The following is a 27,404-nucleotide window of genomic DNA, read 5'->3' on the forward strand; positions in this document are numbered from 1 at the left end:
GTAGAGCTGAGCTGAAGAGCTGAGGGACAGTGCCCAGGCCCTGAGTTCAAGCCCCATGACCGGAAAAAAAAAATTAATTCAAGAGCTGAGATCCAAGGATAGTGGTTTGAAGCCAGCCTAGGCAGTAAAGTCCCTGAGACTCTTATCTCCAATTAACTAGCAAAAGGCCAGAAGCAGAGCTGTGGCTCAAGTAACAGAATACCAGCCTTGAGCAAAAAAATTAAAGGAAACTAGGGGAAAGAAAAGAAAAAGGTGGGGCTGGGAAGGTGGCTCAGTGGTAGAGTGCTTGCTTGCCTTGCATGCCTGAGGCCCTGGGTTGGATTCCTCAGCACCACATAAGCAAAAAGAAAAAAGCCGGAAGTGGTGCTGTGGCTCAAGTGGTAGAGTGCTAGCCTTGAGCTGAAGAGCTGAGGGATAGCACCCAGGCCCAGAGTTCAGGCCCCACGACCGGACCCAAAAACAAAATTTAAAAAAAAAAAAGAAAAGAAAGAGGTAACATTGTTCAAAAAAACAATTACATTCATTACCTGACTTATGAAATGGTAACCTCTATGTACAACACCTCAATAATAACAATTATATATATATTTAAAAGCTAAAGGAGAGTGTCCTGGCCCTGAGTTCAAGCCCCAGTACCAGCAATAAACAAATTAAAAAATATAATTAAGCTGTTTCAAATATGAAGGATTAAAATATTGTGATTTGGATTTTCTTTTGGAAGAATCAAAGAAATACTTCACATTCAATAGATTCATAATATTTTGTCTTCTAGAGAACTAAAATACTCCACAGTAGGTTATCCTACAAATGGATATATGTACAAATGGATATGTACAAAGTTTCCCAATGTGTCTAATGAAACTTCAAAATAATGCCTAGTACTCTACCTAGCTGTTTCTAGTCGCAAGAGTTGACTTCTGTTCCTTGAATTATACTCCGAATCTTCTCTGCATCATGTTGTACTATTTCGTTGGCTGGATCAATCTTAAGTGCAGCTTCATAATCCTGCAAACCTATGTAGATAGCAAAGAGGGGAGATAAATCCTTTATACTTATCTAAATAACATAGTCACTAAATAAATTATGTATATTTTAGAAATTAGCCAGGGGGCTGGGAAGGTGGCTCAGTGGTAGAGCTCTTGCCTTGCATGCCTGAGGCCCTGGGTTCGATTCCTCAGCACCACATAAGCAAAAAGAAAAAAGCCGGAAGTGGCACTGTGGCTCAAGTGGTAGAGTGCTACCTTGAGCTGAAAAGCTGAGGGACAGCGCCCAGGCCCAGAGTTCAGGCCCTATGACCGGACCCCAAAAAAAAAAAAAAAAAAAAGAAATTAGCCAGGTGCTGGTGACTCATGACTGTAATCCTAGTTACACAAGAGGCTGAAATCTCATGATCACAGTTGGATGCCAGTCCAGGAAGAAAAACATGAGATTTTATTTTTTTGGTCGGTCGTGGGGCCTGAACTCAGGGCCTGGGCATGGTCCCCCAGCACTTCAGCTCAAGGCTAGTGCTCCACCACTTGAGCCACAACACCACTTCCAACCTTTTCTGCTTTTGTGGTGCTGAGGAATCGAACCCAGGGCCTCATGCATGCAAGGCAAGCACTCTACCACTAAGCCACCTTCTCAGCCCCCCTAAGAGATTCTTTTTTGTTGTTGGGGCTTGAACTCAGGGCCTGGGCACTGTCCCTGAACTTCTTTTCCTCAAGGCTAGCACTCTACCACTTGAGCCACAGCATCCCTTCCAGCCTTTTCTGAGTGGTTTATTGGAGATAAGAGTCTCACAGACTTTTCTCCCCAGGCTGGCTTGGAACTGTGATCCTCAGATTTCAGCCTCCTGAGTAGCTAGGATTACAGGCGTGAGCCACCTGTACTGGACCCAAGAGATTCTATCTCCAATTAACCAGCAAAAAGTCAGAAGTAGAAGTGTGATGCTAGTGGCAGAGCACCAGGTTTGAGTGCAAAAGCTAAGGGACAGCACCCAGGCTCTGAGTTCAAGCCTCAATACTGGCACAAAAATAAATAAATAAATATGCTACGGCTTCTAAATCCATGGGTATAAATGACAGATCATAGTACAGTAACACAAATACAAATAACATTTATATTTAAGAGTGTGTGGATGTGTTTACAGGGTCTATCTCAGGTGAATTCCTTGTACCAATTACCACATACCAATCTGATAACATCTGATAACATAGCATTTTCCTGGTCTCACGCAGCTCACACCTTGCTCTAACTCCATTCTACAATGAATGGGCCTATTTAGTTAATTTTATTTTAATGTTCTGAGCCTTGAACTCAGGGCCATGCATATGCTCAGTTACTAAATCTATCACTCATCCACATCCCCAGCCCTACTTTTTTCTTTTTTTTTTTTTTACTTACTTGCTCAGGATTGGTGCTTTCCCACTTAAGCCATGCTTCCAGCTCAGCTTTTTTGCTGGCTGTCTTGGAGATGGTATCTCTCACACATTCCAGCCCTGGCTGCCTTTGAACTGTGACCTTTCAAGTAGGTCTCAGCCTCCTCAGTATCGAAAATTATAGGAACGAGTCACTAATGCCCAGCCCTAGAAATTTATTTATTTATGTATTTATTTATGTTTATTTATTGCTGGCCCTGAGCCTTGAACTCTGGGCCTGGGTCCTGTCCTTAAGCTCTTTTTGCTTGAGCTCTTGAACTGTAGCTCTACTTCTGGGTTTTTCTGTGATTAATTGTAGTTTCTAGGGCTTTCTTGCCCTGGGCTTGCTTTAAATCGCAATCCAGAGCTCTTAACCTCCAGAGTAGCTAGGATTACAGGCATGAGCCACCAGCATGTGGCCAGCCCTATGATATTTTTTCTTTTTCCTTTTTGTCGGTCATAGGGCTTGAGCTCTGGGCTTGGGCACTGTCCCTGAGCTCTTCAGCTCAAGGTAAGCACTCTACCACTTGAGCTGTAGTGCCACTTTGGGTTTTCTGGGGGTTAATTGGATTTAAGAGTCTCTGGGCCAGGCTAGGTATGGGTTGCCCTCACCTGTAATCCTAGCTACTCAGGAGGCTGAGATCTGAGGATCACCATTCAAAGCCAGCAGAGCAGGAAAGTCCCTGAGACTCTTATCTCCAATAAACCACTAGAAAACCGGAAGTGGCCCTGTGGCTCAAGGGGAAGAGCGCTCGCCTTGAGCTGAAGAGCTGGGACAGTACCCAAGCCCAGAGTTGAAGCCCCACTACCGACCAAAAAAAAAGAAGAGTCTCATGGACTTGCTTGCCCGGGCTAGCTTTGAACCTTAATCTTTAATCTCAGCTTCCTGAGTAGCTGGCTAGCCCTTTGATTTTTACAATATAATTTTAAAATCACCTATATTTTACTACAAATATAATGTAATGAGTCCTAAAGGGTCATGATATTAAATAATCTCAATGACTTTTCTTTTTTTCAGAGTAAGCTGGAAGCTAAAACATTTCTTTTGCTGGATACAAGTAATCCCAGCATCTCAAATCAAAAAGCAAAGCAAATGTCAGGTGCTGGTGGCTAACATCTATAATCCTAGCTACTCAGGAGGTTGAGATCTAAGGATCAAGTTTGAAGCCAGTCCAGGCAGAAAAGGCCAAAGAGACTCTTATCTCCAATTAACCTTCAGAAAACTGTAAGTTTTCTTGAGCTGTGGTCGAGCACTAGGCGGTAGGCACTAGGCTGTGAACTAAAGGGCTCAGGGATAGCGCTCAGGCCCTGAGTTTAAGCACCACTACAGTGAAAAATGAAATAAAAAAATGAAACAAATCACATTTCTATAGATGTCTTACCTTCTACATACAATTCTAACTGACAGAATGCTGTTCCCCGGCGTACATGTGCCTTCATTCTTGCATTAGCATTGTCCTTAACTGGTGGTGTCAATAATTCCAGGGCCTGGCAAAAGAAAACAACCCCCCCAAAAAAAACATACATATATACTTGTGTATGCATATGCATATGCAAAGACATAACTTTCCAATTTAAGTGTGAACAAAATCTAAGTAACAACTCTTAAGAGAAGCCTGTGACATGGCCAAGAGATTCATTACCTTCTTTGAAGACATTTGGCCCTAGTTCAGGCTCAGGACCACAATAGAAAAAAATAAGCCTCAAGCAGGAATTCATCAATGCATATATTGATACACTGATAAAAGGTCTGATCTCTGACCAGGCTTATTACTTGAAATCCACCACAGGGATAATTAAATAGCATTTGTGGTCTTTCGAATTCAAAATGAGTGATGTCTTTTTTTTTTTTTTTTTGCCAGTTATGAGGCTTGAACTCTGGGCCTGGGCCCTGTCCCTCAGCTCTTCAGCTTAAGACTAGCGCTCTACCACTTGAGCCAAAGCACCACTTACAGCTTTTTGTGCTTATTTGTGGTGCTGAGGAATCAAACCCAGGTCCTCATGCATGCAAGGCAAGCACTCTACAACTGAGACACTGTAGTACCAGGCCGTAGATTTCCCCCAAAGACCACCAGGGAGCCGTCCCAGATGTAAATGAACTAGAGTTGTTTTATTACAGCTTGAGCCGGACTCACAAATCTTCCCTAATGTAGCAGGTCCGAAATGTGAGCCCCAACCCCCTGTCCAGCAGGGTTTTTATAGGGAACCATGAAGCAGAGAGAGGGGTCATTACAGCATTGGTTGTGTGGGGTTATGTGATTGGTTGGCGATTCACCAGTGAATCTTGTTTTAAACTCATTAGTTGGGGCATGATCATTTCTAGTAAGAGCAGGGGCTTTCCAACTTAGCGGCTTTGGTAGGGGTAAGCAGGTAAGCAGGGCTAACTACAGGAATGCTGATTCCTAAATTGCTTCCTGACAGGGCTGGGGGTGGCTGATTAGGGGATCACGGCAGTCTGACCTCTTGGACTGTGCTGATACCATTACATTGTCTTATCCTCCAGTAAACAGATGACAGATGTTTTCCTTATAGTTTCCTTACTGCCCAACTTATTTCTGGTCTCTTACCACCTTCCCAGCACCAATGAGGGATGTCTTTAAGTCCTTTTTTTTTTCTCTTGTATTGTGTTTGTTGTTTTTGCCAGTTCTAGGGGTCGCCATTCTGGGCCTGAGCTCTGTCCCTGAGCTTTTTATGTTCAAGGCTAGTATTCTACCACTTGAGCCTCAGGGCCACTTCCAGCTTTTTCTGAGTAGTTTACTGTAGATAAGTCTTTTAATGGGATGGAATGTGGCTTAGTGGTAGAGTGCTTGCCTAGCATGCAGGAAGCCCTGGGTTCAATTCCTCAGTACCACAGGAAGAAAAAAAAAAAAAAAAAGTTAAGGGAGAGAGAGAGAGAAAAAAAAAAGGATCTCTCAGATTTGTCTATCCAAGCTGGCTTCCAGCCATGTTCCTCAGATCTCAGCCTCCTGAGTAGCTAGGATTACTGGCATGAGCCATCTACATACAACAAACCACATCAAATCACCTCACGAATAGAAATCACTATACATAGAGAGGTACATATATACCTTCGAAGAATCTTCAATGGCCTTGTGTAAGTTTTTCAGTTTTAGGTGGCAAGCAGCCCGATTCAGATACAAGAGTGGAATCTTGTTGTTTAGTCTTATGGCTAAGTTGTATGCATTAATGGCTGCCAGATAGTTTTCTGTGGCAAACAATTTGCTAGTGAGACAAAAACAGAAAAACAACAACATTGAATCACTAATTCAAACAGAAATAATATTTAGAGCTATTTGACAATGGGATAGCTCACTTTTTTTTGGTAAGGTGGAGACTGTTAGCTGACTAATCCCAACTCCCTAGTACACCAGCATGTAGTGAGAATGGATGTACCCCATGCTGTCCCGAAGTGGCCACCGATTGTTTAATCTGCTGGGCAGATTTCCATCCCCCTTGCTACACTGAGTGACTGACCCGAGGATGGGATTGTGACCTACACTGGTCTATTCAGAAAGAAACTTGAGGTGGGGGGAGGAGGACTGGGGTTCCAGGCAGAGAGCCTGAAGAGCAGGGGCAAGGCCCCCGGGGGTCCCTCCCTAGTAAGACAAAGAGAAACAATGAAGCTTATCACTTTGGTTTCTCTGGTAGAGGATGGAAAGTTGGGAAAACTCTTTCCCCAACCAGATAAAGAAAACACAAAGCCTAAATTGTGATTCACTTTCCACACCATGGCAGAAGCTAGAATGAAACATGAATTAAATATGAAAGGAATAAAAAAAAGCACATTTAAAAAAAAAACAAAACTGAGCACTTGCCCAGTTGGAACACAAACTAACCTGCAAAACCAAGCTTTACCTGAAATGTAAAATGACTTTAAGGTTTGGGATACTTGAACCAATAGATACCTTTGAATAAAAAGTCGGTGTAGGGGCTCGGAAGGTGGCTCAGTGGTAGAGTGCTTGCCTTGCATGCATGAGGCCCTGGGTTCGATTCCTCAGCACCACATAAGCAAAAAGAAAAAAAAAAGCCGGAAGTGGCGCTGTGGCTCAAGTGGTAGAGCGCTAGCCTTGAGTTGAAGAGCTGAGGGACAGCGCCCAGGCCCAGAGTTCAGGCCCCATGACCGGACCCAAAAAAAAAAAACAAAAAAGTCGGTGTAACCAGGTGCCGGTGGCTCATGCCTGTAATCTTAGCTACTCAGGAGGCTAAGATCTGAGGATCACGATTCAAAGCCAGCCCAGGCAGGAAAGTCCACGAGATTGATTGATTGATTGATTTCCAATAAACCACTCAGAAAACCGGAAGTGGTGCTGTAGCTCAAGTGGTAGAGCACTAGCTTTGAGCTGAAGAGCTGAGGGACAGTGCCCAGGCCCAGAGAGTTCAAGCCCCACAACCAAAACAAAAAAAAAAAGTTAGTGTCAATGTGCATGCCTGTCATCCCAGCATTTAGGCAATAGAGGCAGGTAGATCACAAATTCAAGGCCAGCCTGGGCTACATAGTGAGACCTTATCTCCAATTTAAAAAGTCCCAGGTGACCCCAGGCGCTGGTGGCTTATGCCTATAAATTCTAGCTACTCAGGAGGCTGAGATCTGAGGTCACAGTTCAAAGGGGCTTGAACTCAGGGCCTAGGCACTCTCCCTGAGCTTCTTTTGCTCAAGGCTAGCACTCTACCACTTGAGCCACAGCACCACTTCTGGCTTTTTCTGTGTATGTGGTGCTGCGGAATGGAACCCAGGGCTTCATGAATGTTAGGCAAGCACTCTACCACTATGCCACATTCCCAGCTCCAGTCCATGTAACTCTTATCTCCAATAAACCACAAGAAAACAAGAAGTGGTGCCATGGCTCAAAGTGGTAGAGCACCAGACTTGAGCAAAAGAGCTCGGGGACAATGCCCAGGCCCTGAGTTCAAGCCAGATAGAAGACTGACCAAAAACAAACAAAAAGTGCCAGGTAAAATAAAAGGACATCTGATATACAGATGGAATCCAGCTACAGGAAACTCAAAACCATGAGCACACAGAAAATCAGCCTGGGGCTCGGAAGGTGGCTCAGTGGTAGAGTGCTTGCCTTGCATGCCTGAGGCCCTGGGTTCGATTCCTCAGCACCACATAAGAAAAAAGAAAAAAGCCGGAAGTGGCGCTGTGGCTCAAGTGGTAGAGCGCTAGCCTTGAGCTGAAGAGCTGAGGGACAGTGCCCAGGCCCAGAGTTCAGGCCCCACGACCGGACCCAAAAAAAAAAAAAAAAAGAAAATCAGCCTGGTGCATATGTGTACTGTAGTAGTCAGAGTGAAAACTACTGCCTTCTCAGTTAGGATTGGCCAGCAGAATTAACTTGGTAGGAAAACCAAAAGCAAAGCCTCTGTCCTAAAATGACCGGGTTATCAGGCAGGCTCTAAGACCTGGCACTTAGACTGAGAGGGGGTCTGGACACTACAATTGGAGTAGAAGGGGAATTTATGAAATATCGTAATAGGAAGGATATTAGGAGTTAGATTATAGGGTTTGATAGCCTTAATTTCCACCCACTCATGTTAGAATTTGTCTGAGGTATGGAAATGAGATGTAAGCAGATCCAACATGGGGAAAGAAAGCATTTTTTTTCTATTGTCAGTACCACTCAGGGATTTGTGCTCATTTGACTTGCTCCATTGGCTGGTGCTCTACCACATGAGCCATGCATCCAGCCCAGCTTTTTGCTAGATATTTTGGAAACGGAGTCTCAGGACTTTTCTGTCTGGGCTTGTGTCTGAGATCCTTTGGATCTCATACTCCCAAGTAGCTAGGATTATTGGTATAAACTGGAATTGTTCAGTTAAGATACAGAACTTATGATAGAAATCATGCACAAAGTAATGGCAAAATGACAGAACAATGGCCCTTCTCCCTTCTATAATTACAAGTTTCAGGAAGGGTAGCTATTAAAGTTATTTACAGAGTCTGAGTCATGGAAAGCTGTTAAACACCATTATACCATGCACATACCTAAATTAGAGCATCTAGATTTTGATTGTATGTGTGTATACACATGCACATACCACATGTACAACAAACAGTATGGAGGTTCAACTTAGGGCCTTACACTTGTTCAGCTTGTTTGGCTGGCACTCTACCACTTAAGCCACACCTCCTCTAGTTATTTTGGAGATGAACTCTTTCAGACTTTACTGACAGGGCTAGCTTCAAATGATGATCCTCAGGTCACAGCCTTCTGATGAGCTAGGGTTACAGGAGTAAGCCGTAGGTACCCAGCTAAATGCTTTCTTCAAATTACCCTGGGGGCTGGGCGCCAGTGGCTCACGCCTGTAATCCTAACGACTCAGGAAACTGAGATCTGAGGATCATGGTTCAAAGCCAGCCCAGGCAGCAAAGTCCGTGGGACTCTTATCTCCACTTAACCACCAGAAATCTGAAAGTAGTGCTGTGGCTCCAGCAGTAGAGCACTAACTTTGAGCTGAAGAGCTCAGGGACAACGCCCAGGCCCAGAGTTCAAGCCCCATGATCCACAAAAAAAAAAAAAAAATTACCCTGGGGGCTAGGAATGTGGCTTAGTGGAAGAATGCTTGTCTAGCCTTCATGAAGCCTTGAGTTCCATTTCTCAGTACCATGTAAACAAAAAAGCTGAAAGTGGTGGTGTGGCATTGCTAGCCTTGAGCAAAAAAAGGTCAGGGTCAGTGGCCAGGCCCTGAGTTCAAGCCCCAGGACTGGCAAAAAAAAAAGATTTATCCTGGCTCTGCCCTGAGGATAGGGCCCTCTCCACCGAGCTAATCACTGAGGCCCTCACCTCCCAGGGAGACGGGACGGGCATTCTCCAGGCTCTTTTCTGCTGGCTTCACTCTCACATCAAAGTCATCATTCTCTGGGACTCATGACATCACCCTACACAGCCCAAATCGGACTCAAATTCACACTCCCCCTGCCATGGCCTCCCAGGTCTGTAGGCGTGGGCCATCGATGAGACAGACTCCATAGTGGGTTTTTTTTTTTGGGTCGGTCGTGGGGCCTGAACTCTGGGCCTGGGCGCTGTCCCTCAGCTCTTCAGCTCAAGGCTAGCGCTCTACCACTGGAGCCACAGCGCCACTTCCGGCTTTTTTCTTATGTGGTGCTGAGGAATCGAACCCAGGGCCTCAGGCATGTAAGGCAAGCGCTCTACCACTGAGCCACCTTCCCAGTCCCTCCATAGTGGTTTGGTTGTGGTTGTCTTCCCACTTCCCAAGAATGCTTGGGCCTCATGCACGCTAGACAAGTGCTCTACCACTCACCCACATGCCAGCATTTCAGGTCTGTGTGAACATCCCATTTAACAATCTAACTTAGACATGAGAAAACCTAGTTATCTTTTTAAAAAATGGATATGAGTATTCAAGAGTTCTAAGAGTATATTCCATAAGTCAATATAAGTACAATGTTTCTTGATCAATGTCACACCTTCCTTCATTCTCCCCGATTTGTTCCCCTTAGATATTTTCACTTTTTTTGGGGGGGGGATCCAGTTGTGGGGCCTGAACTCTGGGCCTGGGTGCTGTCCCTCAGATCTTCAGCTCAAGGCTAGCGCTCTACCACTTGAGCCACAACGCCACTTCCAGCTTTTTTCTTTTTGCTTATGTGGTGCTAAGGAATCGAACCCAGGGCCTCAGGCATGCAAGGCAAGCACTCTACCACTGAGCCATCTTCCCAGCCCATATTTTCACATTTTTATAACCATTTAAAACAAAAAATAAGAACTGTACTCAGTCACTATACTATGAGCTTCTTCTTTTTTTTTGTCAGTAGTGGGGTTGAACTCTGGGTGCTGTCCCTAAGCTCTTTAGCTCAAGGCTAATGCTCTACCACTTGAGCCACAGCACCACTTCCTGTTTTTTGGTGGTTTATTGGATATAAGTCTCACAGCATTTCCTGCCCGGGCTAGCTTTAAACTGCAATCCTCAGATTTCAGCCTCGTGAGTAGCTAGGATTGCAGGCATGAGCCACCAGCTCCCAGCACTATGAGCTTCTTGAACACAGGGCCTGGCTACCTAGTTTGCTTATTCGTATTCACTCCCCCATAATAGACACACATGAAAACACAAGGGGCAGAAGAGACGGAGAGAAGGTGCTAAGTACTAGTGTCCACGTACATTAGTAGCCTCGTGGGCAGAGCCCAAACAACTTACTTTCCTTTTTCCTTCAGCCAGTCTGGATTCTTTTCTTCTTCTTTTAAATCACAAAATTCAGGAATATCAGTGTTCATTGCTCTTCTCGCCTCAGCTTGTTTGTGTAGCCACTGAAACGAGGGAAAGTTTCAGGAAGGATACTGATTTTGTCCACGTTGTGTTTCTATAACAAAACACCCACGGCTGGCTACGTTATAAAGAGGGTGGGTTTGCTGCTGGAAATCTAAGACTGAATGCCCCCATTTAGTCAGGTTTTGGTGAGAACCTTCTGGCTGTGTTCTAGTATGGTAAATGGCATCAACTGGCTGGAGGGTGTGCAAGGAAGAAGGTGGGGGAGAGGGGCAAAGCTTGGCCTCACCCGCTTGCTTGGCTTTTCCACCCCTGCTTGGTGTGCTACCACTTAATCCATGCTTCCATTTCCAGCTTTTTGCTGATTAATTGGAGTTGCTTGGATTTTTCTGCTGGCTTTGAATCTGGATCCTCACATCTCAGACTCCTGAGCAGCTAGAATTACAGACGTGATCCACTGGCAACCAGCTGTTTTAGATCTTCAGTGTCCCCCAAAGACCTGTGTGCTAAAGGCCTGGTCACCAGCCTGTAGCACCATTGCCAGGTGATGGCACTTGAGGAGGCAGAGCCTAGTAAGAAGGAAGTTAGGTCAATGGGGGTTTAAACTTAGAAGGGCATTTTGACCCAGATCCTTCCTTTCTCTCTGCTGTGGAGTTGCACCACCGATGGTGCTCTAACATTTGAGCCAGTCCCCTAGTTCTGCTGTGTCAAGGATTTGTCTGCCATGGCTGGTTTTGAACTGCGATCCTCAGATCTCAGCCTCCTGTGTAGCTAGGATTGCAGGTGTGAGCCTGGCAACAATACTATCTGTTAGTATTCTCTCATGGTTTTTTGTTTTTTGGGGTTTTTTTGGTCATGGGGCTTGAACTCTGGGCTGGGTGCTGTCCCTCAGCTCTTCAGTTCAAGGCAAGCGCTCTACCACTTTAGCCACAGCACCACTTCCAGTTTTCTGGTGGTTAATTGGAGATAAGAGTCACACAGCCTTTCCTGCCCAGGTTGGCTTTGAACTGCGATCTTCAGATCTCAGCCTCCTGAGTAGCTAGGATTATAGACGTGAGATACGGGTACCAGCTTCTCATGAATATTCTAGAGCCAAAAATAAAATTTTTCTCATAAGGAAATACTAAAACATATTCATGAAGTAGTATCTTTAAAAAATACCTAGGAAATCCAGAGCTAGTACTAATTTCAGTGGTTGAAATGAGTGAAGCATTTTCATTGCTGGTAGCTATATGAAAAGCAAAATACACTTACCTCCTCTTCTTCTGCTACTTGTGACTCCCGGAGAGCTGTGGGGAACACTCTAGGGGTAAAGTTGATTTTAATACTGCCAACGGAGCGAGGGGCAGGAATGCTGGCTTCCTGTAACGCTTCAGCAAATATATCCTCTGAATTTCTCCCTTCAAAAGTAAGGGTATCAGGTAAGGCGTTACTCATCTTCTAGCGAAAACTGATTTTTAAGATAATTACACATAAGCTTGGTGGCTCCTGCCTGTAATCCTAGCTGCTCAGGAGGCTGAGATCTGAGCATCACAGTTCAAAGCCAGCCTGGGCAGAAACACCTGTGAGACTCTTTTTTTTTTGGGGGGGGGGGGGGCCGGTTGTGGGGCCTGAACTCTGGGCCTGGGCGCTGTCCCTCAGCTCTCTAGCTCAAGACTAGCGCTCTACCACTTGAGCCTCCTTCCCAGCCCAGCCTGTGAGACTCTTTTTTTTTTTTGGGGGGGGGTGGGGGGGTCCAGTCGTGGGGCCTGAACTCTGGGCCTGGGCGCTGTCCCTCAGCTCTTCAGCTCAAGGCTAGCGCTCTACCACTTGAGCCACAGCGCCACTTCCGGCTTTTTTCTTTTTGCTTATGTGGTGCTGAGGAATCGAACCCAGGGCCTCAGGCATGCAAGGCAAGCGCTCTACCTCTGAGCCACCTTCCCAGCTGCCTGTGAGACTCCTATCTTCAATAAACCACTCAGAAAACCAGAAGTGGCTGTATGGCTCAAGTGGTAGAGCGCTTGCCTTGAGCTGAAGAGCTGAGGGACAGCACCCAGACCCAGAGTTCAAGCCCCACAACAGACCAAAAAAAGAAAAAAATAATTATACATCAAAGCTAATTCTATAATCCTAAACAAATAAGCCAAAGGCATCTTTTGTAAAAATAAAAACGGAAATCATCACTGATAATATGGTGGCTAACCTGTCACTGTCACAGTGACCCCTACTACTTTTCTGGAATTCTTGTTTTTTTGTTTTTTGGGTCTGGTCGTGGGGCCTGAATTCTGGGCCTGGGCGCTGTCCCTCAGCTCTTCAGCTCAAGGCTAGCGCTCTACCACTTGAGCCACAGCGCAACTTCCAGCTTTTTTCTTTTTGCTTATGTGGTGCTGAGGAATTGAACCCAGGGCCTCATGCATGCAAGGCAAGTGCTCTACCACTGAGCCACCTTCCCAGTCCTATATATACCTTTTGTAGCATGATGACTGACTGTAGAATTTCCTGCAACAGTTTTATGTTTTAATTGTTTTCTTGCTTCTTTAGCTTGCTTTCCTTGCTGTAATTTCTCTTCTCTTGGAATAGGTTTTTGTTCTTTATCTTTCTTTTGACATTCTCTCCACACTTCCAGTTCTTTAGTGGCTTTTCTCCGTTCATTTTCTTTCATATCTTCTATTTTTTTCCTCTCATCTTCTTCAATCTGTAAAAATGGCAATGACCAAACCCTTTGAATCATTTCAAAGCAAGATTATAGTTATACAATAAGAAACTAGGGCTGGGAAGGTGGCTCAGTGGTAGAGTGCTTGCCTTGCATGCATGAGGCCCTGGGTTCGATTCCTCAGCACCACATAAGCAGAAAAAAGCTGGAAGTGGCACTGTGGCTCAAGTGGTACAGCGCTAGCCTTGAGCTGAAGAGCTGAGGGACAGTGCCCAGGCCCAGAGTTCGGGCCCCACGACTGGCAAAAAAAAAGAAACTAAATATAAGTTTTCTTGCATTTAAACCCTTACCATCCCCTCCATAACATTAGTCATGAGTTCATTATCAAGAATTAACATAGGACTGGGCACCAGTGCCTCATGCCTGTAATCCTAGCTACTCAGGACGCTGAGATCTGAGGATCACAGTTCAAAGCCAGTTAGCAGCAAAGTCCATGAGACTTTTATCTCCAATTAACCACCCCAAAACCATAAGTGGAGCAATGGCTCAAGTGGTAGAGCACTAGCCTTGAGCAAAAAAGCTGGGGGGGGGAATATGGGGAGGTGGCAAGGGGGAGGGGAGATGGGAAGTGATAGGAAGGGGAAACAAAGGAGGAGGCAACAATGCTTGATAAGAAATGTACTCATTACCTTGCCCATGTAATTGTGACTCCTCTGTATGGTATTTTCACAATTAAAAAAAAAAAAAAAAAGCTCAGAGACAGCACTCAAGCCCTGACTTCAAAGAAAAAATAATAATAATTAACATAGGAAAGGTAGCCAGAAGCTGATGGCTCAGGCCTATAATCTTGGCTACTCAGGAAGCTGAGATGTTTTTTTCTGGGGAGGGATTCGGTCGTGGGGCCTGAACTCTGGGCCTGGGCACTGTCCCTCAGCTCTTCAGTTCAAGGCAACTGCTCTACCATTTGAGCCACTTCTGGCTTTTTCTGCTTATGTGGTGCTGAGAAATTGAACCCAGGGCCTCATGCATGCAAGGCAAGAATTCTCCCACTGAGCCACTTTCCCAGCCTCTCAGAAGCTGAGATCTGAGGATCATTGTTCCAAGGCAGCCCAAGCAGGAAAAGTCTATCTGACTCAGCATCTTTGCCCTGAGTTTAAGCCCCATTAAGACCAACAACAACAAAAAATAAACCATACTCTTTATCAGGTAAACCTCTTTCCCATGATGGCAAACGGAACACAACCAACCCTGTATGGTACTGTAGGAAATGGAAGCAGACTCTAGGTCTACAAGGTGCGCTGAAGGCAAGACTCCGCCTTCTAAATAAGTAAATAAAACTCAGAAAAATGACTAAATGAAAAGATTGACAGGCAAAATAATAGAAGAAAAGGCAGAAATTAACAAGTATACTAAAGACTTGAGATATGTTGAAAAGTATCCCAAACACACACACACACACACACACACACACACACACAATCTAGTAGAAGTGAAGAAAGCTTTGGAATCATGACCAATTTTTTTTTTTTTTTTAAAGCCGGGTACTGGTGCTCACTCCTGTAATCCTAGCTACTCAGGAGGCTGAGATCTGAGGATCATGGTTCAAAGCCAGCCATAGTAGGACAGTCCATGAGACTTTTTTTTTTTGTCAGTGTGGGGTTTGAACTCTGGGCTTGGGTGCTGTCTGTACCCTCTTCAGCTCAAGGCGAGTGCTCTACCACTTGAGCCACAGTACCACTTCCGGTTTTCTAGTGGTTTATTGGAGATAAGAGTCTCACAGAGTTTCCTGCTGGGGCTGGCTTTGAACCATGATCTTCAGATCTCAGCCTCCTGAGTAGCTAGGATTACAGGCATGAGCCACCAGTGCCCAGCTTCCGTGAGACTCCAATAAACCACTAGAAAACCAGAAGTGGGGCTGTGGCTCAAGTGGTAGATCATTCACCTTAAGCTGAAGAGCTGAGGGACAGCTCCCAGGCCCAGAGTTCAAGCCCTACTACAACATACACATGCACACACACAAAAAAAGTATTGCAGATATGAGTCATAGATTCATGACCTTTTTTTTTGGCCAGGCCTGGGAACTGTCCCTGAGCTTCTTTTACTTAAGGCTAACACTATAACCACTTGAGCCACAGCACTACTTCTAGCTTTTTCTGTATATGTGGTACTGAGGAATGGAACCCAAGGCTTCATGCATGTTAGGCAAGCACTTATCACCAAGCCACATTCCTAGCCCATCATGACCCTTTCTTGAAAATTAACTTATTGTTCCACGAGCACTCCCCCCTTTTATTTGTGCTGGTCTTGGAGTTTGAACTCAGGGCTTTACCTTTGTTTCTCAAGGCTGGTGCTCTACTACTTGAGCCACAGTTCTACTTCCAGCTTTCTGGTGGTTAATTAGAGTTAAGAGTCTCACAGACTTTCCTGCTAGAGCTGACACTGAACCATGATCCTCAGATATCAGCCTCCTCAGTAGGTAGGGATTATAGCTATAAATCACTAGTGCCTGGCTGGCACTAGTGGCCCATGCTGGCATCTATCTGCTGGACTAATAGTCCTTCTACCTCAAGTAGCTGGACTACTATTGTGCACCACTGTGCCTATGTTATTATTCAACATCTATATATACCCTGGATTTCCATACAGGTTGTAACACCTGTTAAATAGTAGATGCTTTATATAACATAGTGACTTCTATAATCAAGTGCTGAGAAAGAACAGTGAACAGAACTGTCTTTACCTCATTCCTTGTTTTCCCTCAGTCTTGCTTACCTTCATCATGACAGTTAGTGCATACTTCTGATCTTCCCGTCTTGCCTTAGCTTTTGCTTCGTCAGCTTCCTGTGCTGTCTGTTGAGCTTGCAAAATAGATTTTTCTCTGATTTTTTGCTTCGTCTCTTTATCAACTAGAATATAAGGAATACTGCCAGGTGACTAACTTGTTAACTTAAAGAAAATTAATATACTGATGCAGGGTGCAGCGAGTTTTTTTTTTTCTGATTCTGGGGTTTGAATTCACAGCCTCCCATTTGCTTGGCTGCTATTCTACCACTAAAATCATGCATCCATCCCTACTTTTTGCTGTTTTTTGTTGTTTTTTTTTAATGGAGTCTGCCCTGGTAGGTCTTAAACCACCTCTTCCAGATCTCAGCCTCCTGAGTATTTAAGATTACAGGTATACTGGGAACTGGTGGCTCATGCCTATAATCCTAGCTACTGAGGAGGCTGAGATCTGAGAATCCTGGTACAAATCCAGCATGGTTAGGAAAGCCTATGAAACACTTAGCACCAATTAATCCCCAGAAAACTGGAAGTGGAGCTATGGCTCCAAATGGTAGAGCACTATCCTTGAGCAACACAGCTCAGGAACAATGCCCAGGCCACGAGTTCAAGCCCCATGACCAAAAATTGAAGAAGAAAAAAAAAATTACAGGCATGAGCCACCAGCACCTTGTTCAGGATATTTTATTTTTATCTAACCTGGAAGAAGTTAAAACTTTTTTCTTTCCAGGAACCAGTGGCTCATGCTTGTAATCCTAGCTACTCAGGAGTCTGAGAGCTGAGGACCACAGTTCAAAGCCAGACCATGCAGAAAGTCCATGAGACTCTGTCCTCTAGTTAACCACCAGAAAACTGGAAGAGGCACTGTGGCTAAAGTGGCAGAGTGCTAGCCTTGGGCTGAAGAGTTGAGGGGCAGTGCCCAGGCCCAAGTTCAAGCCCCATGACCAATGACAAAAAGCAAAACAAAACACTTTTTTTCTCTTTTTTGAGGTAGGGTTTCAGTAGTGTTCAGGGTTTCAAGTAGTTTGATTTCACAGCTGATTGGGATGAAACCAGTACCTTGCATATACTAGGTGAGCATCCATCATCTCTGCCTCCTAAAAGGTGGTATTACAGGCATGCACCACTACACCTGGGCACATAAACATCCTTCAATGAAGAACTTACCTCCTGGCATGGAAAGCATCTCCCACATGGCCACTTCTTTTTTATACAGGGTGAAGATAACAGTGTCATTCCCAATCTTCGCTTTGCTGCTGGCATCATCAATGGGAGCGTATAGAAATACTTCAAATAAAAATGGAGGAAAATTGACCTGTAAGGGGTGGGGGGGGCGGAAATTAAGTTGGTTACATAAAGTTATTGCCATTAAAAGAAAAATGTGATAAACTGGGCACCAAGTGGCTCAGGCTTGTAATCCTAGCTACTAAACAGACTGAAGTCTGGAGAATCCTGGTTTAAAGCTGGCCCAAGTAGAAAAAGTCTTCACCAGTCTTCGTTCAAGCCCTGGTGCAGGCAAAACAACAAACAACAAAACAACACACACACAAAGTGTATGATAAAAACTTAATTTTTCTTTTTTTTTTTTTAATTTAATTTAATTTTATTTGTGAACATACTGTACAGAGGAGTTACAGTTACATGGGCAGGATAATGCGTACATTTCTTACCAAGCATTGCAGCCTCCTCCTTTGTTTACCCTTCACATCCCTTCCCAGAAAAACTTAATTTTTCTTAAAGGTCCGTTAACTCTATACCAGGTGCTTCTACCAGGTTCCACAATGTAGTGGGGTCTCGGAGAAAGCCCTGCATGAAAGTCATCTCCTATAGGAGGACATTTGTCTACAGGAGGGTTACCACTGGCCTGGAATTCGGTTTTTCCTTAAAATGGGAATTAAGGCTGGGAGCTGGTGGCTCAGGCCCGTAATCCTAGCTACTCGGGAGGCTGAGATCTGAGGATCGAGGTTCAAGGCCATCCCGGGCAGGAAAGTCCGTGGGACTCCTGGCTCTAATAAATCACTCAGGAAACTGAAAGTGGTGCTGTGGCTCCAACTTCAGCTGAAGAGCTGAGGGACAGCGCCCAGAGTTCAAGCCCCACGACCGACCAAAAAAAAAAAAAAAAAAAGGGTGGGGGGAATTAAGGACGAGGCCTCCCTAGCAAGAGAGAGGCCCTGAGTTCGAACCTCATGCTGCAAAGAAGAAAATACGAGTAACAACAGTGACAACAATAACAATAAAAGCACTGGCGGAGGGCGCGCGGGCAGAGGCAGCGGGCGGCGGCCTGGCCCGGGCTCCCACCTTGAGGTAGTTCTCGGCGCAGAACACGTCGGCGTCCCTGACGCTCACGCCCCGGAGCGGCAGCGAGAGGAACACGGCCGCCTCCGTCTGCTGCCAACTGTAGTCGCCGACCTGCACCGGCATCGCGCCGGGCTGGGGCTGGCGTCGTCCGTTGCCACCGCGCCCGCTCGGTTGCTAGGGAAGCCGGGCTCACCGCGCGCTAGGACTTCCGGGTCAGCGACGCGGGCACAGTGTTGCGGGGGTCGTCCTCGTCCGTCAAGGGATGGCCTGGACGCCGGGGTCGCGGTGTCCGCCGTCGCTCCTCGGGGTTCGCCTTCTTCCTCTTCGCCTCGGAGGGCGCCCCACTTCTCCGAGGGAATTCGGGACCGTGGGCGCACGGAGCCGTAAAGCGAAGCCCCGGGGGGGGGGGGCGGGTGCGACACTGACGCGCCGTCGGGGCCCCCGCGCCTGCGCGCTGCGGAGCCGGGCGGCCAGACGGCGAGCTCGCGTCTGGGTCGGTGGGATGATCAAACATTAAAGGCGCTATTTGACACTCCTTGGGCCCGGGCAGTAGAAGGGCAGCTTACACGGATAGGCCTCACATGGGCTTACCTAGACCACCAGACAGCCGAGGAATCTGAAGCCCAGACGTTGGGACCCCACCTCCCATTCCAGAGTTCTGTCCTTGGGCTACTTGCTGTAGACTCTGTGCAGGGACTGGGAAGGTGGCTCAGTGGTCGAGTGCTTGCCTTGCATGCATGAGGCCCTGCCAGAAGTGGTGCTGTGGCCCAAGTTGGTAGAGTGTCCTTGAGTTGAAGAGCTGAGGGACAGCGCCCAAGGCCCAGAGTTCAAGCCCCCACGACCGACCAAAAAAAAAAGGAAAAGGGAAATCTGTAGACTCAGTTTATAAACCACTAAAATACTATGCTACCACAGTAGATGTAATTAAGAATCTATACATTAATTTTCCAGCTAGGGATTTCTTAAAGTAGTATGATTTAACATTTGGAGGCCGTTCACACACGTTTCAAACCTTCTCAGAAATACCTTGAAACTTTAGGAACAGCAGACATAGGGAAAATGTTTTGGGGTTTTTTTTGTTTGTTTTTGCCAGTTCAGGGGCTTGAACTCAGGGCCTGGGCACTGTCCCTGAGCTTCTTTTACTCAAGGCTAGCCCTCCACCACTTAAGCCACAATGACATTTCCAGCTTTTTCTGTTTATGTGGTACTGAGGAGTCGAACCCAGGGCTTCATGCATGCTAGGCAAGCACTCTACTACTGAGCCACATTTCCAGCCTGGGGAAAATTGTCTTTTCCCCCAAACAATGTACCCCTGACTTATCTTAACCAGCAGTTAATGATCTCAAACATCTGCCGACCAAGCTATGAAATCTAAGAATCTTAAGTCTTTTTTTTTTCTTGGTGCCTTTGATGTCTGCTATCTTTTCGTTCTATTTCTGCCTTTACTATTCTGTGTCAAGCTTCCAAGTCTTCAAAAAAGTTCATGCTTTTGGGGCTGGGAAGGTGGCTCTGTGGTAGAGCGCTTGCCTTGCATGCCTGAGGCCCTGGGTTTGATTCCTCAGTACCACATAAGCAAAAAAAGAAAAAAAAAGTTCGTGCTTTTAGTCGTTAGTGTTGTTTTTTGTTTGTTTGCTTTTTGGTGATGGGGCTTGAACACTGTCCCTCAGCTCTTCAGCTCAAGACTAGTGCTCTACCACTTAAGCCACAGCACCACTTCCAGTTTTCTGGTGGTTAACTGGAGACCAGTCTCATGGACTTTCCTGCCCATGGTGGCTTTGAACCGTGATCCTCAGATCTCAGCTTCCCAAGTAGCTAAGATTACAGCCGTGAGCCACCAGCGACTGGCCTTCCCTCTTTTTTTCATACCTGGTATTTCTGTCTCCTGTACTAAAAAAAAAAAAAAAAAAAAAGAAAATCAACCTGACTTGACACTCGTCATTCAGGATGATCCAGCTATGCTAAGGCTGTAGATTCTGCTCCAATTTTCTGTGAACAGAAGTCCTAGTGTGTTCAAATAAAAATAAACACACATTATTCTCACCATTTCTTAGGGAAGCCCAGGAGTTAAATGTTTGTTCGGGTTTGTTTTTTTTTTTCCCCCACAAAAAATGTATGTATGAGCTGGGCGCTGGTGGCTCACGCCTGTAATCCTAGCTACTCAGGAGGCTGAGATCTGAGGATCGCCGTTCAAAGCCAGCCCGGGCAGGAGAGACCGTGAGACTCCTACCTCCTATAAACCACCAGAAAACCGGAAGTGGCGCTGTAGCTCAAGTGGTAGAGCGCTCACCTTGAGCTGAAGAGCTGAGGGACAGCGCCCAGGCCCAGAGTTCAAGCCCCACGACCGACAAAAAAAAAAAAAATGTATGTATGTAGCAATGCATGAACAGAAATACTGGCTCTCCTTGAATAAAATTCAATCTTTGGTAAATTGTAAACTATTGTTATCAACATTTTGTTGATGATGCTCACACTTAATGAAAGTCAAAACACTTAACAGGTCTTTTTCTCTTTAAAAACTAGCTTTATTGAAAAGAATTTGAATCATAATAACACTATATGAAACACACGATACGTATTATTCAAGAAAGCCTGCCATACATCATTTCTACTACTAGATCTACATGTGACATTCCAAACACAATGCACAAATGACATTAGCCTTATCCCTGAAAAGAATAGTCAACAATACCATAGACTGTCTTCACAGCAGAACCTCTACTTGTCTTATTACTTTAGGGTAAAAAACTAACGTGGAAGACACATTCCAATTGTCAGATCTAGCCTAGTGTTTAGGGAGAAGGGAGTAGAATCAGAGAAGGCTGTCAGAGTTCATCTCAAAAAAGGATAAGTAGCTTACTATTATTATAGTAATTATCATTATTTCAGAACTGAGAACACAAGTAATACTTGGTAGCCTTGAAACAAACTCCAAGATTTAGCATATTTCATGTTTTACTATAGTCTATCAGCTACCAAGCCAAGTCTATTCTTTTGAAAGGTACAACCGTATACAAACCTTATAAAGATAATAAGCAAGTTGGAGGTGATCTACTAATTGCATACTTTAATATCACAAAACAGTTCATGAATTCATTTCATACTAATACTTCTTTAAACCTCTATGATTTAAATAGAAATATACCCAGTTTTAAAAGACTATGTGTCAAAATAGCAGACAAAAATAAACCCTGAACATGTAATACTAAATTTTAACACAAAAATAGACCTATGAAAATATGGGCATTCAAGTCAAGTTTGGGGGGAGAGGGTTATGACACAGATGGTATCTGCCATTTTTAAAAACATTAAGACTGAATCAGATTTATTGCTATATCATCCAAACAACAATCAACAATTAAAAGTACAATATATACCACAACCACCATGCCAAATACAATGCAACATAGAAATACTATGAACATAGGGAGACATTTATTTTCTAATGGATTCACTAATATAGTAAAACCTTACTAATAATTCAGAACAGTTTGAGTAGTTGAGTCTAAAAATTGGAATATTTTTAAAAGATATGCAATTTAAGCATTCACATTGTGTTCTTTTAGAAGGGTGAAAGCTCCATAATACATAAATTGGTATCAGTCAAATATTACTAAAATTCTTTTTGGGTACTTATTTTAAATGACAAAATAAGAATGCTTTCTTTAAAAACTAGTGTTCTTAAATAAATGTTTTTAAAATAAAAATTTTAAATTTTTCCTTCATTACTAAGCTTTTAAAAACCTTGACTTTTATTATCAAATCCTTTCATTAGACAGTCTAAAATAAAGAGTATTCAAGTATCAATGGTCAATGGTTACACACTCTTAACTAAATCACTTTTATGGTGTCTTAATTTCTTAATAAGGAAAGACTAGTGTTACTCTTCCGTGGTGGAATGATAGTTTGTGGTTGGAGCCATCATCTTAAAGTTCTACTTTATACAGCCAGGCACTGGTGACTTGTGCCTGTAATCTTAGTTACTCAGGTTCGAAGCAAACTCAGGCAGGACAGTCCATGAGACTCTTATCTCCAATTAACCACCAGAAAACCAGAAGTGGCACTGTGTCTCAAGGTGGTAGAGCACTAGCCTTGAGCTTAAATAGCTCAGGGAGAACACCCAGGCCCTGAATTCAAGACCCATTACTGAAAAGAAAAATTCTACTATATAATCTTAGTAGTATTTAGTAGTATGGGCTAAAACATCCTCATAAGCACTGTCAGGATAATTCCTTAGTAAATTACACGTATAGGTAAATTTTCTGTTTTGTTTTTGAGACAGGGTCTCACTACCTATCCCAAGCTGGCCTTTAAGTCAAGGTCCTCTTACCTCAGTTTCCAATGGGCTTAGATTATATAGGTGTATCACCATGCCCAGCAGATCAAATTTTTAAAAAGTATTTATTGACTTGCTAACATGACATTTTATTTCTCTCCTATTTTAAAGACATCAGACCACCCACTAATCCACAGATACTGATGTTTCACATACTTCATAGAGTAGCTTAAAACATATCAGCATAAGAAATAATTAGTATTACATAGTAATTTCCTTTACCATAGGAATAAGTGTTGGACAAAGTCTGGAAACGTTCTATTTTCCAATTTGAATTACAGTAATTTTGCCACAGACCACAGCACTAGTGCATGTATTATTCCTTTAGACATGCTCTAAAAAACAAAACAAAACTTTACTGCAAAAATACATGTCACCAATGTGGAACACACTCAAATTTGTATAAAAGTACTGAACTAATATCCCAAAAAGAGGTATATGTAAACAGTACGTAAGGAAGAAATAGTTTTAATATGAAACAATCGTTTAAGTCACATACATCATGATAAGAAGCAGGACTTTCTTTTATAAAAGATAACATTTGAACTACCAAGCAATATCATCTACACATCTGCAGAACAGCAAAGGTACAAGTATTTAAAGTCGGCATTAATTGTGATGTAGTACTGATAAACTATGACCAAGATGAAGCTTATACTGTGGGTTTCATTTGAAGCTTTTTCATTAGACACAGGCAGTGCCCAATGGGTTACTGCTTAGCATACACAAGGCCACTTTCTCTTAACCATTAGTCTCGCAGATGCAAATGCTATCTGTAGCCTCCCCACTCCAACAACTCAAATTCCCATCACAGTACCACCAAGACTTGACAATGCACAGTGACTTTATGATGCTCACTGAGGAGGTAGAACAGAAAGGGATGCTTACTGAAATTTGAAAATGAGAAGAAATCTCTTGAGGGCAGAATTAAGGGCAAGAAGCTGTGAAAAGTCAAAATAAGCTAAAGGAAGTAAGAAGTGCTCTTCAGACAGTATCAACTGGTTCTAAAAATACTGCTTCCCATGGTGCCCAAAATACAGCCATATTGTCTGAAGTGTTGCAAAAAAAAGGATTCCTTCTGAAGACCCTTACCAAACCAAACCAAACCAAAAAAAAGTCATATTCTCCACGATATTCATTTGTATGTTAGCAGAGAATGATTTTATCTATTTTTCTTTTTTGTAAAGGAGATGAACAGGGGGGTTACAGTTACATTAAGTAATGAATACATTCCTTTTCCTTTTCCTTTTTTTTTTTTTTTTGCCAGTCCTGGGGCTTGAACTCAGTGTCTGGGCACTGTCTCTGAGCTTCTTTTGCTCAAGGCTAGCACTCTATCACTTGAGCCACAGTGCTAGTTCTGGCTTTTTCTGTTTATATGGTACCGAGGAATTGAACCGAGGGCTTCATGCATGCTAGACAAGCACTCTACCACTAAGCCACATTCCCAGCCCATGAGTACATTTCTTTTTGAACACTTAGCCCCTCCCTCATTTTCTCTCACTTTCTTCACCCCCTCCTCTCATCCCCATTATTTTCTTTTAAAATCTGGCCAACGAGTATTACCCAAAGAAATGCTATCTGCTGAGTTAAGATGGGAAATTCTGAAGAGCAGGACACCCCTCCGGGGAAAAGACAAGCTTGTCTGCACGGCTTTGCGCCAGACAGTGCACAATGGTAAGAAGGAAAACAAAAATAAGATCTCAACCTCCCAATCACATCAGGAAGACCTTCCTTTCTTTCTCTAAGGGAAACTAAGTGCTCAGGATGATGAAATTACACGATGGTTTACACGATGGTTTAAATACACCTTTATGAGCTTCCCTAAGAATCTGGTTATATAGAGTTCCAAGCTACTATTTACAAGTGAACTTTGGAAGCGGGATGTTTTCCCACTGAAAAAAAAGTCTAAAATAGCACAAATTTTTATGCATACGAAACCACTATACACCAGCAAAGAAGAAATCTAAAACTTTATAACCCCCCCTTTAAAAAAATCATTCTTTAGAGCTTGGGGTGTGGTGAGATGGTACAGCACTTGCCTACCATGTGCAAAGGCCTGGGTTTGATCCTCAGAACCATAACACACATACACATACCCACCCCACAGCTTATATATTTGCTTATTGTTAAATACAGCTACTATGTTGGAGAACTACTAGCACTCTTAATTTGTTGAAATGTTTGAAAGAATATTAGATGGAAACTGTTCATGCTTATATGTGGATGAAGGTTTTTCTCCCTATTACTAGGGAAAAGTGGGAGTTTTTGTCAAAAAAAAAAACCCAAAACCTTGGCTATCTTTTTATTGTGTTGTCTTTGAAGAATAAGCACTAGTACAACAAAACTCTTGTTTTATGCATATAACCTAATTTGGACAAGATTCTTAATAGCAGCAATCTAAAGTATTTCACCCAAAAGGAAAAGACTGTTCACTCTAAACATTCTATCAGAAGAACTATTTCTTTTCTTTTCTAAGCTAAGCTGCTCTCAGTATTTGTGGGTCCAGAGACATTTAGAAGCCAGTGGACCAGCAATCCTCTAGTGAGTGAATAAACCAAGTTTTTAAGAAATGACAGATTATGAACCAGCCACTGGTAGCTCACTCCTATAATTCAAACTACTCAAGAGGCTGAGATCTGAGGATTTCTGTTCAAAGACATCCTGAGTAGGAAAGTCTGTTAGACAGTATTTTCCCCCCAGTCAGCCACCAAACAACTGGAAGTGGAGCTGTGGGTCAAAGTGGCAGAGCACTAGCCTTGAGCACCAATGCTCAGGTCCAGCACCCAAGCCCAGCATCCAAACCCCAAGACCAACAACAACAACAAAGGATGTATGCTTTAAAATTTTTCATCAGCAAACTGGCCTCGATGAGGAAACCTAGATGGTGCTAATAGTGAACCAGGATGAACTTTAGCAAAACTCAAGATCATAGGGGAAACCCTGAGATAGCCTAGAGAGAGAGAGAGAGATAGAGAGAGAGAGAGAGAGAATGAGAGAGTATGTGTGTGTGTGTGTGTGTGTGTGTGAACTTAAGAGTGTGTTTGTATGTGTATGGGGGGGAGAGAGAAATGAGGGCTTTCAGTAAAGGAAAGGGGTTTCACTTTGAAAGGTACAATTCTACCTGTTATTTCTTTCCATCACCGTGTGTTAAAGGTTGATGACAGCTTGTTCTAAGAAAGACTTCATGTCACACTACAAATTTTCTCTCCATTCTCATAATTTATCACTGTTTCTCCCTCAAAAGCATCTGTAAGTGTAATCTGGACTAAATGTTTTAAAGAGATAAATGTGAAACTAGCAAGAAAATGAATTCAAACACATGAAAACATTCATCAGTTATGATTCATGTCAAAATCAACCACGGGTTCTTCTTTAGAATACTTATTTAAGTATGATGGTTTGAAGACCTAAACATATGAATTGAAATCCACCTGTTTTAAGTTTAAAAAAAAAAAACCACAAACCAAATGTGAACAACAGTGAAAGGAAAAAATAAATCACCTTCAAATCAAATGTCTTCAGACTAGATTTCAAAAGGTTATTTCATTTTCACACAAACAGCTAATTTCTGCAACTGTAAGCCATCAAAGGTTTAGGAAGCTTCATAACCATTTCAGCAATGAGTACAACTCAATTGCTACCACACCAGGTGGGAGGATTCTGAGTATCAGAAGGCTACCTAGTTCTATTCAGTCACACTCATTCCCCAATGTGAGCACACAGCATGCAGTGTGTCATTTCCTAAAAATCAGCACTCAATAGAATTTCAAGACAAATTAAGCCTTCGAACACTTAGAACATTATTTATCTCTAGCAAAAAAAATAATTATGCAAGCAAAATGACTTTTTTTTTTTTGGTCGTGGGACTTGAACTCTGGGCTTGGGCGCTGTCCTTGTGGCCTTCAGCTCAAGGTGAGTGCTCTACCACTTGAGCCACAGCACCACTTCCGGTTTTCTAGTAGTTTATTGGAGATAAGAGTCTCACGAACTTTCCTGCCTGGGCTGGCTTTGAACCGCAATCCTCAGATCTCAGCCTCCTGAGTAGCTAGGATTACAGGCGTGAGCCACCGACGTCCGGCAGCAAAATGACTTTTGAATATGTACTGAGTAACATCAAATGTCAGTCAGCCCAAAATACTGCATTTTAACCTGCTCCAAATAGTAGTTTTCATACAAGGAAATACCTAGCCGTAGAATTTACATTGTTTCATTTTCTAATCATCTCATTGTATACATATTATACAGCTATTTAAAATATTCTAACTAGTCAAGCAAGGATAAAGAAAAAAAACCTTCTATTATCTTGTACCATATGAAATTGCTGTTTTGCGTGTCAAAATTAAAACACTATTTATAAAAACAAAGTAAGTTTTATTCAACCAAAATGGACACCAATTCTTTCAATAAGGTATTAAATACCTAACCTGTACAAAAGGTATCATTTTGTTAGCCTGTATAAATTGTTCAAACTGTCCAGTTACTGCTTAATTGGGGAATGTGTTGTTTTTTAGGAAGAAGCCACAAATGACAAAAAAGTTGGTTGTCCCCTGGAAGATGTGACGTTTTGCAACCTGAGTCAATTAACTGTGGATTACAACGTGTAAATTGAGGTTTGTCAGTCAAAAATTGTTTTTTGGTGGTACTGGGATTTGAATGCACGGACCTAATGCTCTACCATGCCCACTACCAGCCCATTTTTCTGTGGTTATTTTTCATACTTACTTTTGCCCAGGACAGCCTT

General features: G+C 43.4%; 1 protein-coding gene across 3 annotated transcripts; it reads right to left on the bottom strand.

The window, feature by feature from the left end:
- Positions 1 to 511: 511 nt before the first annotated feature.
- On the bottom strand, positions 512 to 18,598 carry Dnaaf4 (dynein axonemal assembly factor 4). 3 transcript variants are annotated; one of them, XM_042687818.1, is made up of 9 exons: positions 18,524 to 18,598; positions 17,200 to 17,347; positions 16,024 to 16,157; positions 13,065 to 13,293; positions 11,874 to 12,019; positions 10,551 to 10,660; positions 5,468 to 5,621; positions 3,782 to 3,887; positions 512 to 1,013 (listed from the first exon to the last, which is right to left on the bottom strand). In XM_042687818.1, the coding sequence occupies exons 2-9, from the start codon at positions 17,225 to 17,227 to the stop codon at positions 898 to 900; spliced, it is 1,023 nt and encodes a 340-aa protein (XP_042543752.1). In that variant the 5' UTR covers positions 17,228 to 17,347; positions 18,524 to 18,598; the 3' UTR covers positions 512 to 897. The 3 variants fall into 3 exon arrangements, with proteins under 3 accessions (XP_042543752.1, XP_042543751.1, XP_042543750.1); XM_042687817.1 differs by lacking the exon at positions 18,524 to 18,598 and adding an exon at positions 18,442 to 18,513; XM_042687816.1 differs by lacking the exon at positions 18,524 to 18,598 and adding an exon at positions 18,331 to 18,488.
- Between the last annotated feature and the right edge of the window lie 8,806 nt (positions 18,599 to 27,404).

This window comes from Dipodomys spectabilis, unplaced genomic scaffold, assembly GCF_019054845.1.
Source record: "Dipodomys spectabilis isolate Male_0828 unplaced genomic scaffold, ASM1905484v1 ptg000108l, whole genome shotgun sequence".
Classification (NCBI taxonomy): domain Eukaryota; kingdom Metazoa; phylum Chordata; class Mammalia; order Rodentia; family Heteromyidae; genus Dipodomys; species Dipodomys spectabilis.